The sequence below is a fragment of the Rhea pennata genome, chromosome 3 (genome assembly GCF_028389875.1).
Source record: "Rhea pennata isolate bPtePen1 chromosome 3, bPtePen1.pri, whole genome shotgun sequence".
Lineage (NCBI taxonomy): Eukaryota > Metazoa > Chordata > Aves > Rheiformes > Rheidae > Rhea > Rhea pennata.
Window position 1 is genome coordinate 62,232,091 of NC_084665.1, and position 13,770 is coordinate 62,245,860.

General features: G+C 39.9%; 1 protein-coding gene across 3 annotated transcripts in view; it reads left to right on the plus strand.

The window, feature by feature from the left end:
* The window catches only part of PLAGL1 (PLAG1 like zinc finger 1), a 49,191-nt gene that overhangs the window by 20,124 nt on the left and 15,297 nt on the right, over window positions 1-13,770 (plus strand). Inside the window, exon 2 of one of the 3 annotated variants that reach the window (XM_062572437.1) lies at window positions 384-426. In XM_062572437.1, the coding sequence (XP_062428421.1) occupies window positions 408-426 (19 nt within the window). In that variant the 5' untranslated portion in view covers window positions 384-407. Of the gene's footprint in view, window positions 1-383; window positions 427-11,063; window positions 11,212-13,770 lie in introns of those variants that run through there. The other 2 variants (XM_062572439.1, XM_062572438.1) reach the window with 2 other exon arrangements.

A 13,770-nucleotide genomic window follows, 5' to 3' on the forward strand; every position in this document is an offset into this window, starting at 1 on the left:
TTACCTCTTCTGTACTCCCCTTCAGGCTATTTCCTCCTCGATTCTTGTTCTTCTTTGCCGTCCATTCTTCCTGTCACCTTCATTGCCTTCTTCCATGCTTCTCCTCCCTCAGTCCTCCCAGCCTAAAACAATTAATTTGGAAGTAGCTTACTAACCATCATGCTTATCAGTATTTCACCCTAAATAAAAAAATAGATGGATTTACTCTTTTCATCCACAAAAAAAAAATGTACTTTTTCCTTGTTAGATTTCCCTAGGTATGTTGTCTCCATTTGAAGAACTGAAAAAGATATGTGTACGATACCTAAATTAAGGCTTAAGGTTTAAATGTGAATAATCTAAGTTCAGAAAAATGATCATTCTTTTTCATTTATTTTGTGTAGGTTTCCTTTGCCTGATCTGTAAACATGTCCTCAGACCTGCTGTGTAAGTACATTTTGATCATCCCACAGTGATTTTTTTGGACTATATGTTTTTAACAGATTCCCAGATATGCTCATAATTGATGTCTTTTATCTTAAATATAATGTCTGCTTTTACATTTTCTTTTGTTTGGAGACATCTGTGAAACAATATTACCATTATAATCAGTGGGATTATTCCTGAAGTAAGGCATGACTTAATATGAGTAAAACTGTAAAAATCTGGCCCATGAATAGCGTAAGAACAGACTGATTCATCGAGACTTTAAAAATTGCAGTTCTGTCTAAAATGTTTTATCTGTCTTTGGCACAAATAATATCCAAGATTATTACTGGGTGAATTTTTATGTGTTTTTTTTAAATCCTTTTGTGAATTTAACTCCTGTGTTACCAAGACACCATTATCCTAGCCACATTCAAATCTCACTCCTCATCATTATTATATATCTTTTTTTCAAGAGCAAACAATATACATATTATTATACAACATATTACTATAATTTGTTGTCACAGCTACTGCAAAAAACTACCTCCATAGCATCCCTGATACTCACACTTTCTCGTTGCAGCCTATGATCACTGCAGCATCAAGTACATTTTCTGTGCTTATAGATCCAATCTACTTTCTTTTGGAATCTGTCCAGTGTCTCATCTTCCAATTTTTTATCGTTGCCTTCACAGGCTGTTCAGCTGCCTACTGTACAGTATAAGAGGGGAATTTTGGAAACCCATATTATTAGTCTCTGACTAATAAAATAAAGATTTTTTTTTTTTTTTTTTACAATAACTGTAGCCAAATAATAGAAAAGTTAGTGGCTGACTGGCAAAAAACAGCTATTTGTGGAGGCCATATACCTACTTCAACACCAAGTTCATTTAAGACAGTACATTTTTCTATCTTTATCTACCTACTGGCAATTTGGAGGGATGTTCAAGTGCCATGAAACTACAGGGAGAACTCTAAAAAAGATTCATAAAGAATTCAATATGCCTGACACTGTCATTAGGGAAGACTACTGTCAAGAGTTAAATGCTAAGGAAAGGAGAGAGGATAAGGTGACTGCACATTTGTCCTGGTCAAAATCAGTTACAACTGCTCAACTCTACTCAGGCTTTTAAGCTAAGACAGCTGACCTAGCTTAATTTATGCACTAGCACTGTTTCATTTTCCTCTCTTCAGTTCAGTGTCAATGTCTTTCTTACACTTTTCATAATGATTAGTGGGTTAGCGAACTTGACATATGAAATAAGATTGAAAGAACTGGGTTTCTTCAGCCTTAAGAAGAAAAGGTTCCTGTGGGGATCTAATCACAGTGCTTCCAATTCCTAAATGGTAATTAGACAGACAGAGGAAGTCCTCCTTCACCAGGATGACAGGACAGCAGGCAATGGCCACAAGTTGCTTCAGGGAAAATTCTCTTGGGATTTAAGGAAAAATTCTTCACAGTGAGGTCTGCTAAACATAGAAATAGGCTGCCCAGAGAAGTGGTAGAATCTCCTTCTCTGGATATGTTCAAGGCTTGGCTTGACAGGGAGCTGGATAAACTAATTTAAGGGCTTACTTTCACAGAAGATTGGACCAGATGATCTCCAGAAGTCCCTTCCAGCCTAGATTTTTCTGCGATTCTGTATTTCCTTGTGTTCTCAGCTGTCCTTGATGCAATGGTCAGTTTTCCCTACTACTTTGGTGCAGTTCGTCTCTTCATCTTCTGAGCGTTGTACTGCTTGTGCTGTGGCAAGTATTGTGATACTTGGTCCTACTAGTGGGATAGCTATTGTTCTTCTCACTCAAGGATGTGTAAATAATTGCAAAGCAGCACTGGTGCTCAAGGGATTTTCCAAGCTGCCGCTAGTGGAAAAACACATGCATGTGGATTTATGACAACCAGGTAGTGCCTTTGAAAAATTTCAGTGAACAGGATGATTTTAAAGAGTAACCTGAGAAATTTGTTACAGGACAGGAATTCAGTATAGAGCTTTATGTCTGTGTTTATAATACTAAATAATACAGAGCCCAGCCATAGAGGCTAATATTAGCCTGTGCTAACAGGCGATACAGAAGCATGTTTGGAGTTCTGTTCCAGGGTCTGTTCCAGGTAAGGAATGTGGACATAACCAACCCATTTGTGGTGGGAGAGGGAAGAAGGGGAGAATTGTTTAGACATGTGGACTTGGTGGTCTCAGTGGCAGTAAACAGTTTCTGGCCCACATTAGTTGGTAGCAGAGGTGTGGCCTAAACATTCAGTCCCTAACCTTAACCACGGCACCCTCTTTCACTAATGCTTGGTTTAATACAAGGTCAAATTCTAGGATTAGAGATGTTGTTCCAGGTCAAACTAACAAGGACTAGATGTATAATTAAAAAGAAAAAATCTAAGCAAAACAAAACAAGAACCTTAGATTTGTAGGAAAAAAATGCTGTAGTCTGGCATGAATTACACAAAGAGAATTTCATGGCTACACAATACAGGGGCTGCCCTGACTGGAACTCAGACTTCAGTAGCTATGTCTTCAAGCCTGCAGAAATAAACCAAAAAAGCCAACATCCCAGTGAAGTTTCAGCCTGATGAATCTGTGACAGCCAGTATTTCACCGTTTTTGATGGAGAAGCTAAGAAAAAGAAGAGAGAAGTTTATAAAATGTCTGGCACTTCTTGAGGCTCCACCGATGAGGGAAGCGACGGACTTCCCTCAGAGCTTGTTTTTCTTTTTATCCTCGGATGAACTAGCGTGCAGTATATTATGCTGCCTGAATGCAGAGGTTTGTCATGGTTCGCGCCGGGGGCTGTCCCTGGGGTGTAGGAAGCAGATGAGCGTGAATGGAGCACGAGGTGGTCCAGGGGCTCGAGCCCCCGTCCTGGGGCAACCTGTCGCTGTTCATCCCAGCCAGGCGGGCTGAAAGCAAAGCAGGAGGGGAGGTGGGTCTTTGATCTCTTTGTTGGAGCTGCTCCCTGGGAATTCTCTGAAATCAATGCCCTGTTTTCCTGGAGAAATGAATGGCTGTGCCTGACTAGCTTTGTGAAGCTCTGGGGAATTCACTGCTTCTGTTTATTGACAGCTGAAAAGGAGCACATGGTGCTGAATGGGTCCTCTTGTGAAAACAAAACAGAGCAGAGTTAGACTTAGCTGAACACTGGGGTATTTGGAAAAGTGTGCTGAACGAAGATGGCATGTTTCCTGCCACCTTGGGCTGGAATAGCATGACTTTTTACTGAAAATACACATTTAAGTAAGGTAAGAATTGTTTCAATTTCCTAAAGATAGTACGATTGTGAAATGTTTGCATTTGTGTTCCTGAGCACAGAAACAATGTTTGTGTTGTATTCTGTCATGGGAAACACCTAAGTGACTCTGGTGTTGCTTAAAGCCTCAGTATGTGTTTGTTTATTCTTTAATTGGAGGTGATTGAAAAATATGGATATGAAAAATAATGGGAAATAATCTGGTATTTGGGTCTTGCAGTCAGGTCCTTAACACCAGTCACTTTTGTGGGCTCTTACGTGCAGTGCTTTGTGTCTTTGAGAATCTGCGAAACTGCATCCGATGTTTTCTCGACCAGTGCATATCACTGCATTGATACGCACACATGGCAGCTGGCTAACAACAAGTACTTCTGTCTGGCAGAAAATCTAGGAATCCAGAATCCCTTGAAATGTAAGTTTATATTTCCAAACTCTTACTTCTATGCAGAGACTCAAAAGCAAGAGACAGAGCTGCCATTATGCTTCATGTTTTTAAGAGATACTGCTCTTTTTGTTAAGACAACAAAGAATAGCAAGATGAGGATGATAGCGAAGAAGCAGTATTTTCTTCGTGGAAGTCCAGAGCAGTTTATGAGACCAAAGGAATTTGGTCTGTAATTCATATGTAAATGTCCTGCTTAAAACAGGAGAACAAATCCCCAGAATTCCCGTATGAGTTTTTGTGGTGACTGAAGAAAAAGGTTTCTGAGCCTGAAAGCTACTACTTTCAGGTGTGCCAAACTTATCGCTGAAGGAAAAAGGTTATATAATGTCACTTCTCTGTGTACTGGTTTAAGTGTAAGGGGAAGCTCCGAATGGCGTATTAGTTGTCCTGCTGCCTCTTCTGTACGAGGCTGGAGGAGTTATTGTTTTTGTGTTGTGAGCCGGATTCAAAGTATTTCTGTGTGTGCAGTTCCTTTAAAACTCTTGAATAATCCCATAATTTCAGTGGCATTGTTTGGGAAGTTTTATGCTTTATTGGAGTAGTTTGGGTTCCTCAGTCTAGCATTTTTAATTTGAGTGACTTTGAGCTAGTAGTCTTAGTAGTTTTGTCTTGGTTTGCTCTTCTCTGTGATAGATTAAGTAAGTTACCTGTTTTTCTTAGAAGTACCAGGGCTTCATATATAAATATGCTCCCTGTACAGTACTTTGGGATCCTGAAAATGGGAACATTCTATTTAGTTGTAAAGTAGCAACATTTTTGCTTTTGAGTTCTTCCTTTAAATTTCCAAGATTTTCAGAGGGAAAGACAAGTGCATTTATGATTTTGACAGAGATGTAAAAACCTTGATCTCAAGCCGGGTGGTGTCTGTGTTTGTGAGCTGTATTATTATTGTTATACAAATGTCTCACTAGTGTTAACTGATTTAGCGGTATTGATATTTACACTTGATAGGCATTGGAGGCAGCTAAAATTTAAGTTGGAAAGATATATATGTTTGGATCATTTTAATGCTATAATCTCCTAGATGTGTTATCAAAATGTTGACTAACTGGAGGTTTCTGGGTGATTGTAATGGTATAAATAAAAAAGAATTACAGCCATGGAAAGCTCATCTGATTTAGACCTTTTTAGTTAGTATAATGGAAATGAAAGTAGGTGAACTGTCTGTGTCAGAAGATAGCATTTATTTTCTGCTATTAACTGAGCGATAAGGCAAGAAAAAGTGCTATGTTTAATTTAGTGGATTGGAAAGTCTTTAACCATAGGAGTGTAGAGAAGTATATGAGGATGTTTTGGCAAGACGTTTGTACCAGGAGCTCTTCTGACATCAAGGATCTTGGTAAAATATTAATGTTATTGTGGTCTCTTGGTGATCTTGGAAGTAAAAGTAGTGCAAAATAATTGGTGTCTAATTGACAGCCTAAGATACACTAGATACCTTGTGAGTTATATGAGCATATATGGCTCAAATATGCGGATTAAATGATTAGAGTTATACAAAGAGATGTCTGACAAACGGTCCATTTCCCCCAAGACAGTGCCTTTAACATCTGCTGATCACCTTGTCCTTTGAGTTAGGAAAGTCTGAAAACTGAAATAAATTGCAATTTTACTTTTTGAGGGTGTTTCTTAGTAGAAGTGCATTTTAGTAATAAAGACTTCTGATTTCTATTTAACATTTTCATGACATAGTTTTAAAGAATTTTTGGAAATTAATCATAAACAAATGTAGAAAAAAAAATGGATTTATTTAACCTCAAAGTAAGACGACTGTCAACAGAACAAATATGGCTTTATAGAGATATGCAAAGAATTTGTATTTTCTACCTCTAGAGGGTGAGGGGTTTAACTTATGTTCATGTTACCTCTTCTCACTCTGCAGGCAGCCTGGAGCCTTTAGACGCAGTTACAATTAAATGGGACAGGCCAAAGCTGTTGGGAATAGAAGCAGAGTTAAAAAAAAGGATCTGATTCTGCTGATATCTGTGTATAGGTGTATAGATGGAGCTCTTTGGATTATGAAAAAAGGAAATTTATGTGGAGAAGTGAATATATGGATACTTAGGACTAGTTGTAGGACTGAGACTTTAGTCCTCAAAGAATACTTGCAGTCATTTAATAGGAACTAAGCCTGAATAAAAAATAGAAAATCAAGCATCCTAGAAATCAGACAAGTAGACGTTTAGTGCCATAACTGAAGTTGTTGGTTGTGCCCTCTGTTGTTCAAGAGATGTGTAGTAAAGGCTAAAGCTGTTCTACTAAGCTGTTGATGACTCTCCATTTAGAAAAGTAATGCTTTTAAAGAGAACACTTAAAATATATTTCAGCATTATAAATATGTGCTTTGGAATTCATTAGCTCAAAACAACATTAACTTTTTTTTTCCTCTTTTGAGTAAATTGGATTACTGATGGAAGATCTGAATTGTTAACTGGGAAAGCAGAAGTTATCTAGCTGCAGGATAAGTGCAACTTCCCTTCACTCTGTTGTGCCAAGCTTCTTCACTATGTTTTGTGATAAATCAGCATTTCCTTCTCCAAAGTGTCAATAGAGGTGTTTAGCTTTACATAAAAATGTATTAAATACTGGAGGATTACTATCAGCAATCAGCTAGAAATATATTCCAGTCAATAGCATCTTTGATGTGAAAGTTCCTGCAAGTTGATGTTGAAAGTTTTATCACAAATGTGAAAGCAAGAATCAGTTCGGGCTGTTTTCTTAAGGAGAGAAGGCTTTATGGCCACGCTGTTTGTTGGTCTCCCCCAGATGAGGTCTGAACTTGGTGGCCAATATCAAACAAGTTCAGTGAAAAGTTTTGTGACACTATGTGTCTGAGTAAAGAACAGGGAGACTCAGTCTGCAGTTCCCTTTTAAGGAATTGTTGCAAATGCGGGAAATAGTTCAACTAATTAATACTAAGCATTAGCCCTTAGAGACTCTGCACACTGTTTATCAGGATTGAGCCCATGGTGTTGACCAGCCATAAATAAAAATGTCATCTGTATTAACACTTGTTATGGTGTATGTGGATGTGTGCATGTATATATTAATATGTACAATACTCAGGAAGACATATGCACATCTTTTTTGGCTAGAGTAAAGATAGAAAATTCTGGTGTCTCTGTAAAATTAAAATAGTAGCAGAAGCATTATCCACTAAAAGATCTGACAGTAATGTAAATCAGCCACTCTGCCAAAAATGTCCCCCAAAGAAATGTGCTTGGTGTATTTTCTGCTGCAGGAGGTAAAACATTTGCTGTCAGAGGTGTAGATTAAGGGGACCAAAGTATGGTCCATGGGCCACATGCTGCTTACAGGCAGTTTGAATATCACGGTTGTCTGCATTTCTATGAGCAGTGGGATTTTAATTTTGCTGTCTGAAGTTGTGAACCAGAACAATTTGGACAGTGCTGGTGAACGGAAGAAGGTGCTGCTCCTGGGAGACACTGTCTTGCACCAGCAACAACAGTTGCTGCTGACTGATATAGGAGAGAGAGAGACAGAGTGCAATAGGAAGGTTTGGCTCTCATGAAGCCTTTGCTGTGCATTTTCTAGATAACTAAGACTGTTTCTCATGAAAAATGGCAGCTGTTTCTGTGAATTTGCTGTTAGCCTCCTTCCCTGTTTCTGGAACTAATTTTATGTGACTTCATGCCAAGTCAGTGGAGGGAGGGGAAGAGAAGGAAAAAAAAATCTGAAAAATCAAACTGCATTTTTCAGTTTGATTGTTTGAAATGTATTCAGCTTTCAGCAGTGAGAGAAGTGTCTTTGTTCATGCTGATTAGAAACTATTACATATAAACTATAGGAAGTGACTTCATTTGGATTGTACTCATTGTGAGTATGGATTCTGATAGCAACCAAAAACCATGAGGTGTACCAGAAATGTGACACATGCATTTTAGTCCCAAGAATAACCAGAAAAAGATTGGTTTTTACATAGCTTTCAATCAACCAATGCCTTGATCTGAAGTCCTTTTCAGATGAATGAACATACCAAGAATTTTGATAAACTAGTTGTTCTGACCTTAGAGTCAAGTTAAACTGTGATACACACCTATATACCTTCCCTGCTGTTTCTTTTTTTTTCCTTTAAGTTTACAGGAAAGTCCTGTAAGCTATTGCCCTTTTAAGAGTTCAAAATGTGAAGGTAATTTTTTAATCCTAGCTGTGAAGTCTGCAAGAGACACCAGAGCATGGGTATATCTTTTGCTGCACAGACTTCATGAGCACCTCCTGGAGCTACTATACGCAATATTGTCTCTGAGTTTCACAGCTTGAGTGTGCTCCTTGAATCTTCTCTAAACTATTTTGCTTGTTAGATTTGCTAAGCAAAAAGACCGCAGTAGAAAGCCTCATAGAGGTTGATGGGAGGATGCCTTTTTTTATGGGAAGCTAGTTAAATTCTTTCTGACTCTGCCTATCATAGTACTTTGTGGTCACTAGTCCAAAAGCTTTTATTGTTCCCAGATGTGCTTGACTGTCATCATGATCACTTCTTATTAAGAACTAGTAATGAATCATAGTCATTGTTATCATATATATGTTTGTCTAACAAACAGTTTTGGAGTTTAACTCATGCCTGTTGGGAAAATGCATGTTTGATTTGTGTTAGAAGATATATATGTAGAAGATTGTTTATAGTCAGCTAAGTGCTAAACCTCTCTGGGTCCTTTCTAAAGGCATCTTTTCATAAAAACAGGACATATTTTGGACAAGTAGAAGTGGATGCCTTGATTAATTAGCACTGCTTGAGACTACAGGGGGCCCAAGGATGTATGTTCTCTAAGAACCGTGTTTCTTCCTGGGAAGGAAGGTAGGGGCAGAAGGGAAGGTAGAGAATCTGTAAGCAAAAGTGTCACTCCAGATAAATATCTATTTCAGGAAGACAGTGCCAGAGGACTGCGCTCGTCTAGAGTCCTGAGTCCTAGTTCTTGGGAATTAGCTTAGCTTGCCAATGTGACTGAATGTAAGGGACAGCAATAAGGCACATTACTGTTTTATTTTGCTGTTTCTGTCTCCAAATATAGTAACTCATTTTTTAAGTTTTACATGTTAGTAGAATGAGGTCGTGCTACTATAAATGTGCTTAATGTTAAACATGATTGTGGGGTTGTTTGCCAACTACCTAGCACGCTCTTCCCCAGGGAATGGGTCTCCCCAAAATGGCATTAGGCACTGGTTCTCGTGATGCTGCTCACCCCTGTGCGAGATCAGGGCATCTCCTCCTCCTTCCCCCACCAACACCCAAGACCTGAGGGACTCTTGCCCACTCATGTGTGATCTCTGGGCTGGCAATTGGCAATGCGGGGCATTAAGGAGGAGCCAGCACTGCCCTCAGCCTGCGTTTCCCAGGGTTTTTGAGCTGATGCACTAGGCAGAAGTCATGGGGGCTTATGGTCCCCTTGCGTCAGACATTTGAACTAACTGTGCAAAGTTCACTGAAGGCACTCGGAGCTTTCGAATGCTTAGGAGTAATTCTCCACTGAGGTGTTGTTTTGGATGTAGGATTATAGAAAATGCATTAATATTTATTAAATAATGCTACATGTGATGAATATGCAGATCTGATGTCTTTGCTCAGGTGACTGGTTATGCCTGTAAACTCAGCTCTTAGTGTGGTTTTCTGATTTTTTTTTCTCATGCACAGCTGAGCAGTTCTAATTGTTTACAAGATTTTGTTATTAGAGAGGAGCCACCAAAAGGAGAAACTGAAATCATATTCACCTATTTTCATTTTGGACTAGGGATCAGTTAACAGTTAAAAACTGAAAATCAGTCAGTAGAAAATTTATCATAGCTAAATATTGCAAATAAGTTAATGGAATTTGAATAAAATTCTTAGCCTCTGAATTCTAATTGGCTGGAGTTTGAGCTTTCAATAATATAAACTGTATGAATTATTAATCACTTAGGGGCTTCAGCTCCTTTGTAAATGCATTTTATACATCTACATCAACCTCAGGACATGTAACGCTTCTTTCATAAACATTTTTTTACAGCGGAAATATGTGGCAGTGGCCCACAATAATGGGAAAACTGCTTGGGATTAACTGTTTGCTAATTGAGTACTTTGAATTTTTGCCAAATAAATTATATTCTGAAACAAGCTTTTCAAGCTTTTCCAGCAGTGAGTACTTCAGAACAAACCACAGAGCTGGAAAATCTCATGTGCTCTTATGTAAGAAGAATCGAGGCTTGTATCCTGCAAGTGCAATGTATATCACGCAGAAAATTTTAACAAGATATTTATGTAGCGTTCCTCCACATAAAAGCTAAGCAAGGATAGTGGAGCAGTGCAGTATAACTTTGGGATAAATTACCATTGTTTGCTATGCAAATCTTGTGATTGTAATTAGACTCGGATTTGGGCTGCTGCGTGCACTGATCTTTGTTCCCCTTGCTCACTAGAGCTAATTCTAATACTGCAGAACAGAGCAGCAAATTTTAAATGCTGCTCAGCTGAATGGTCACTTCTCTCAGGATGGCTTTACTGCAAGTGGACGTTGTAAGACGAACGGTTTGCTTCTGGATGCGTATTTTTGTGCACGTAAATAGTGTCGTAGACAGTCTGTGAGCCACGGAAGTATGCGAGTGTTGTAAAGTCCCTTGAACTCGAGGTTGGAGACAACACAGAAGGACTGCCTAATGCGGTCTAGTTTGGGGCAAGTTGGTTTTAAAATTTGTGATTCTGAAGCTGATTGGTTGGAGAAGTGGTGGTATGTTCACGCTCTCGTGACAGCGATTGCTGCCGCTGTATAGCTATGTATAGCTCCCATTATCTCCGGGCCCGGACTTTGCGCAACCGCAGCGCGTGGCGCTTTGCCCATGCTAATGAGCTCTCCCCTGAGGCCGGGCTTAGGTCTGCGGGGCTGGCACCGGCCTCGGATGGTGCTGCTGTTTTGGGAACCGGAGTTTGCCCGAGCCCCACTCGCGCGTGCTGCCACCCCGGCACGACCACCGCTGGCCGGAGGAGCAGCGTCGGCAGCCCCGGCGTCAGCTGCGGAAAGTCGTGGTGGCCGCAGAGGTGGCCCAGCGGTGGCCTGCGGGGTGCTCACAGAGGCCAGCTTTCGTCTAGACTTGGCCCAAGGGGAGCAGCACAGGTGAGCGATCCTTCCAGCCGGCTCCCCTCTCCCAGGAAGGGAGCTGTCAGCATTTTGGCTGGGCTTACATGGCCTAACAGATATTCTGCAAGTATATATGTGTATATATACATATATATATGTATACATGTATGTATGTGTATGTGTGTGCGTGTATATATATATATAGGTATAATATAGCACTCCTGCTCTGGGGCTGCAGTAAATGACATAATGTTCCTTCATTTACAGCTCGTAGTTCTCGTTGAGTCTATTTTATTTCTTTTCGTTGGCTACTCCTCATTTAAGTGGCAACAAAGCAGAACAAGAGAAGCAGGTCTATTTTTCTCTTGCATGCTTGGACACTATCCTGTAATTGTGATGTGGAATCCATTAATTTTGTTTGTATGAATATCATTTAAGGGAGTGGGGAGAGTGTGATACACTGAAGTTCCTAACAGAAAACAGGAAACAGTTTTCAGCACAAAATTGATTTTTCTATCAGAATATTTAATTCATAGTGTTAGTACTGCAAAGTGCATGTTGTTTCTGTAACAAAGTTCTGTATTTCAGAGCAGCTTACTAGAGTATGTTCTGAGACTGTTGTTGAAATCATTATTTTTTGCTGAAGTAGCCAAGTTAAAAGTAGGAATAAAACCCAAGTGAGCTGTGCAAACTGGTGCAATTCTGGGGCTATAATAATGTATACATTCCTTCTGTAACAGCATCTGTGCTATAGAATTCAAATGCAAAGGGTTAGTTGTTGTTGTGTAGTTGTCTCCAAAGACGAAAGTGAACCTGACAGCTTTTGCTGAAAAAAAAAATTACAAAGATCCCCATTCCCCAGGGTGATTTCTAAAACAGTAGATGCTCTGTAGAGTTTAGGTAGGATTTTCTTATAGTGACCCATCCTATATTTCTGGTAGACCCAACAATTTTTAGTGTGCAGTAAATTCAGAGTCAGGCAGCTAGCCTGGAGTCAGAAATACTGCACAGTAAATGTAATTCCAGGATGCCTGTTAAATGGCTAAATTATCTAGTGGACTTCATATCCCATGTAATAAAATACAGAAAATCCTATTAGCTAGTTTGGGGTATTTCAACATGCTGTCACCAGAGAAGAATCACAAGCCTTACTAGCAAGATGCTTTGAAAACACATAAATCAAGATGTACTGAGCTGCCAGAATACCAACTGAAGTGGGTGGAAAAGCTAATTAACTCTGAGCACTGTTCTAATTCTGACTACTTCCAATTCTGGAGCTAATTTCGTTCAGTGCTAGCCGGCAGATTCGTCATACAGTTTATGCGTGCATCTGTGTAGCCCTTCGTCTCTGTGATCTGTAAGCTTTGCGGCTTGTTCAGTACTTGTGCTGATTTAAAGCAATCCGTAATTTTGGAGGAGTGCCTTCCCAGTGCCCATGCTGTGGGAATTGTTTCGCACTGTACGTCTTGATCATAGGGGACAGGTTCTTTCTTTTGGGACTGCGTTGCTGTGTTTGCCTTCTGTCAACTTTGACTATGGATTCAATGTCTCTGCAAGACTAAAAGTAACAGCCAAATAAAACCATAGTAAAAGTTAAGGCATAGCTAGACTATTGCTATGATAAGTATATAGACACTCATTTGCTTCAACTATAAAAGGTACAAGTTAAAGAAGGTGAATTATCTGTTGCTTTATTAAGTCTTCTGGATTGACATCCTCAGACTCCAGAATCTCAGGTTTCATTTAGATACCTTTCTACCAACAGATTTCTTTTTTTAGCATAACTTTAATTTGCAGCCAGCATCTTCCATGTGCATGTTTTTAACTGACCCCCAAGAGTGCTGTTTCTATTGGTTCAAAATCAAATCACCCTCTTGTGTAGACACAGTTTACAGCTGTGCTTGTAAAGGCAAGTCCACATGACTGCAAGTCACTAAATTACCGAGTGGGGATGATACCACCTGTCAACTGAGTTGGATCAGCTGGCTATTCCAAACAGCAATGTGATAGCTGAACACAATTTGCAGTTGCCACGGCTGTGCCAAAGGGCACTGGGTCACGAGCCTTTTAGTTGTGTCGTGCTTGCTTGCAACTTATAACAAAATCAGTTACTGGAGCAGCAAGAGGGTGTGTGCTTGGGGGTCAACTTAACAGGGTGCTAGGGCTGAATTTGGAGGCAGACTCAAGAGAGACCATTATGGCCTGGTTTTCTCTGTTTCCTGTTTCCAGCAGCCCTGCACTGCTTGCCCAAATGTTGCAAGCAGCCTGCTGCCACCGTGGGGCCTCCTTGGCAGGTAGTGCCCCAGGACGGCTAAAAGGTTTGCTCAGGAGCTCGCAGTTGTGATGAATCACAGAGGCATGGCATGGATTGATAAGGTCGTGTACTTTATGATTAGATACATCCTCCCTGTAACAGCAGTTCTTTGTCTCCATTTTGCTTTTGGCAATGTTTTTCAGCAGTTTGCATGCAGGAGTTGTTCAGCTTGAAACAAAGTCACTATTATTCTAGGTAAGCTCAGGAAGCCAATGGAGGACCCCGCAATAATTTTGTTGCCCTCAGAAGACATAGGCTGTTGGTAATTTGTTTAAAAGCCT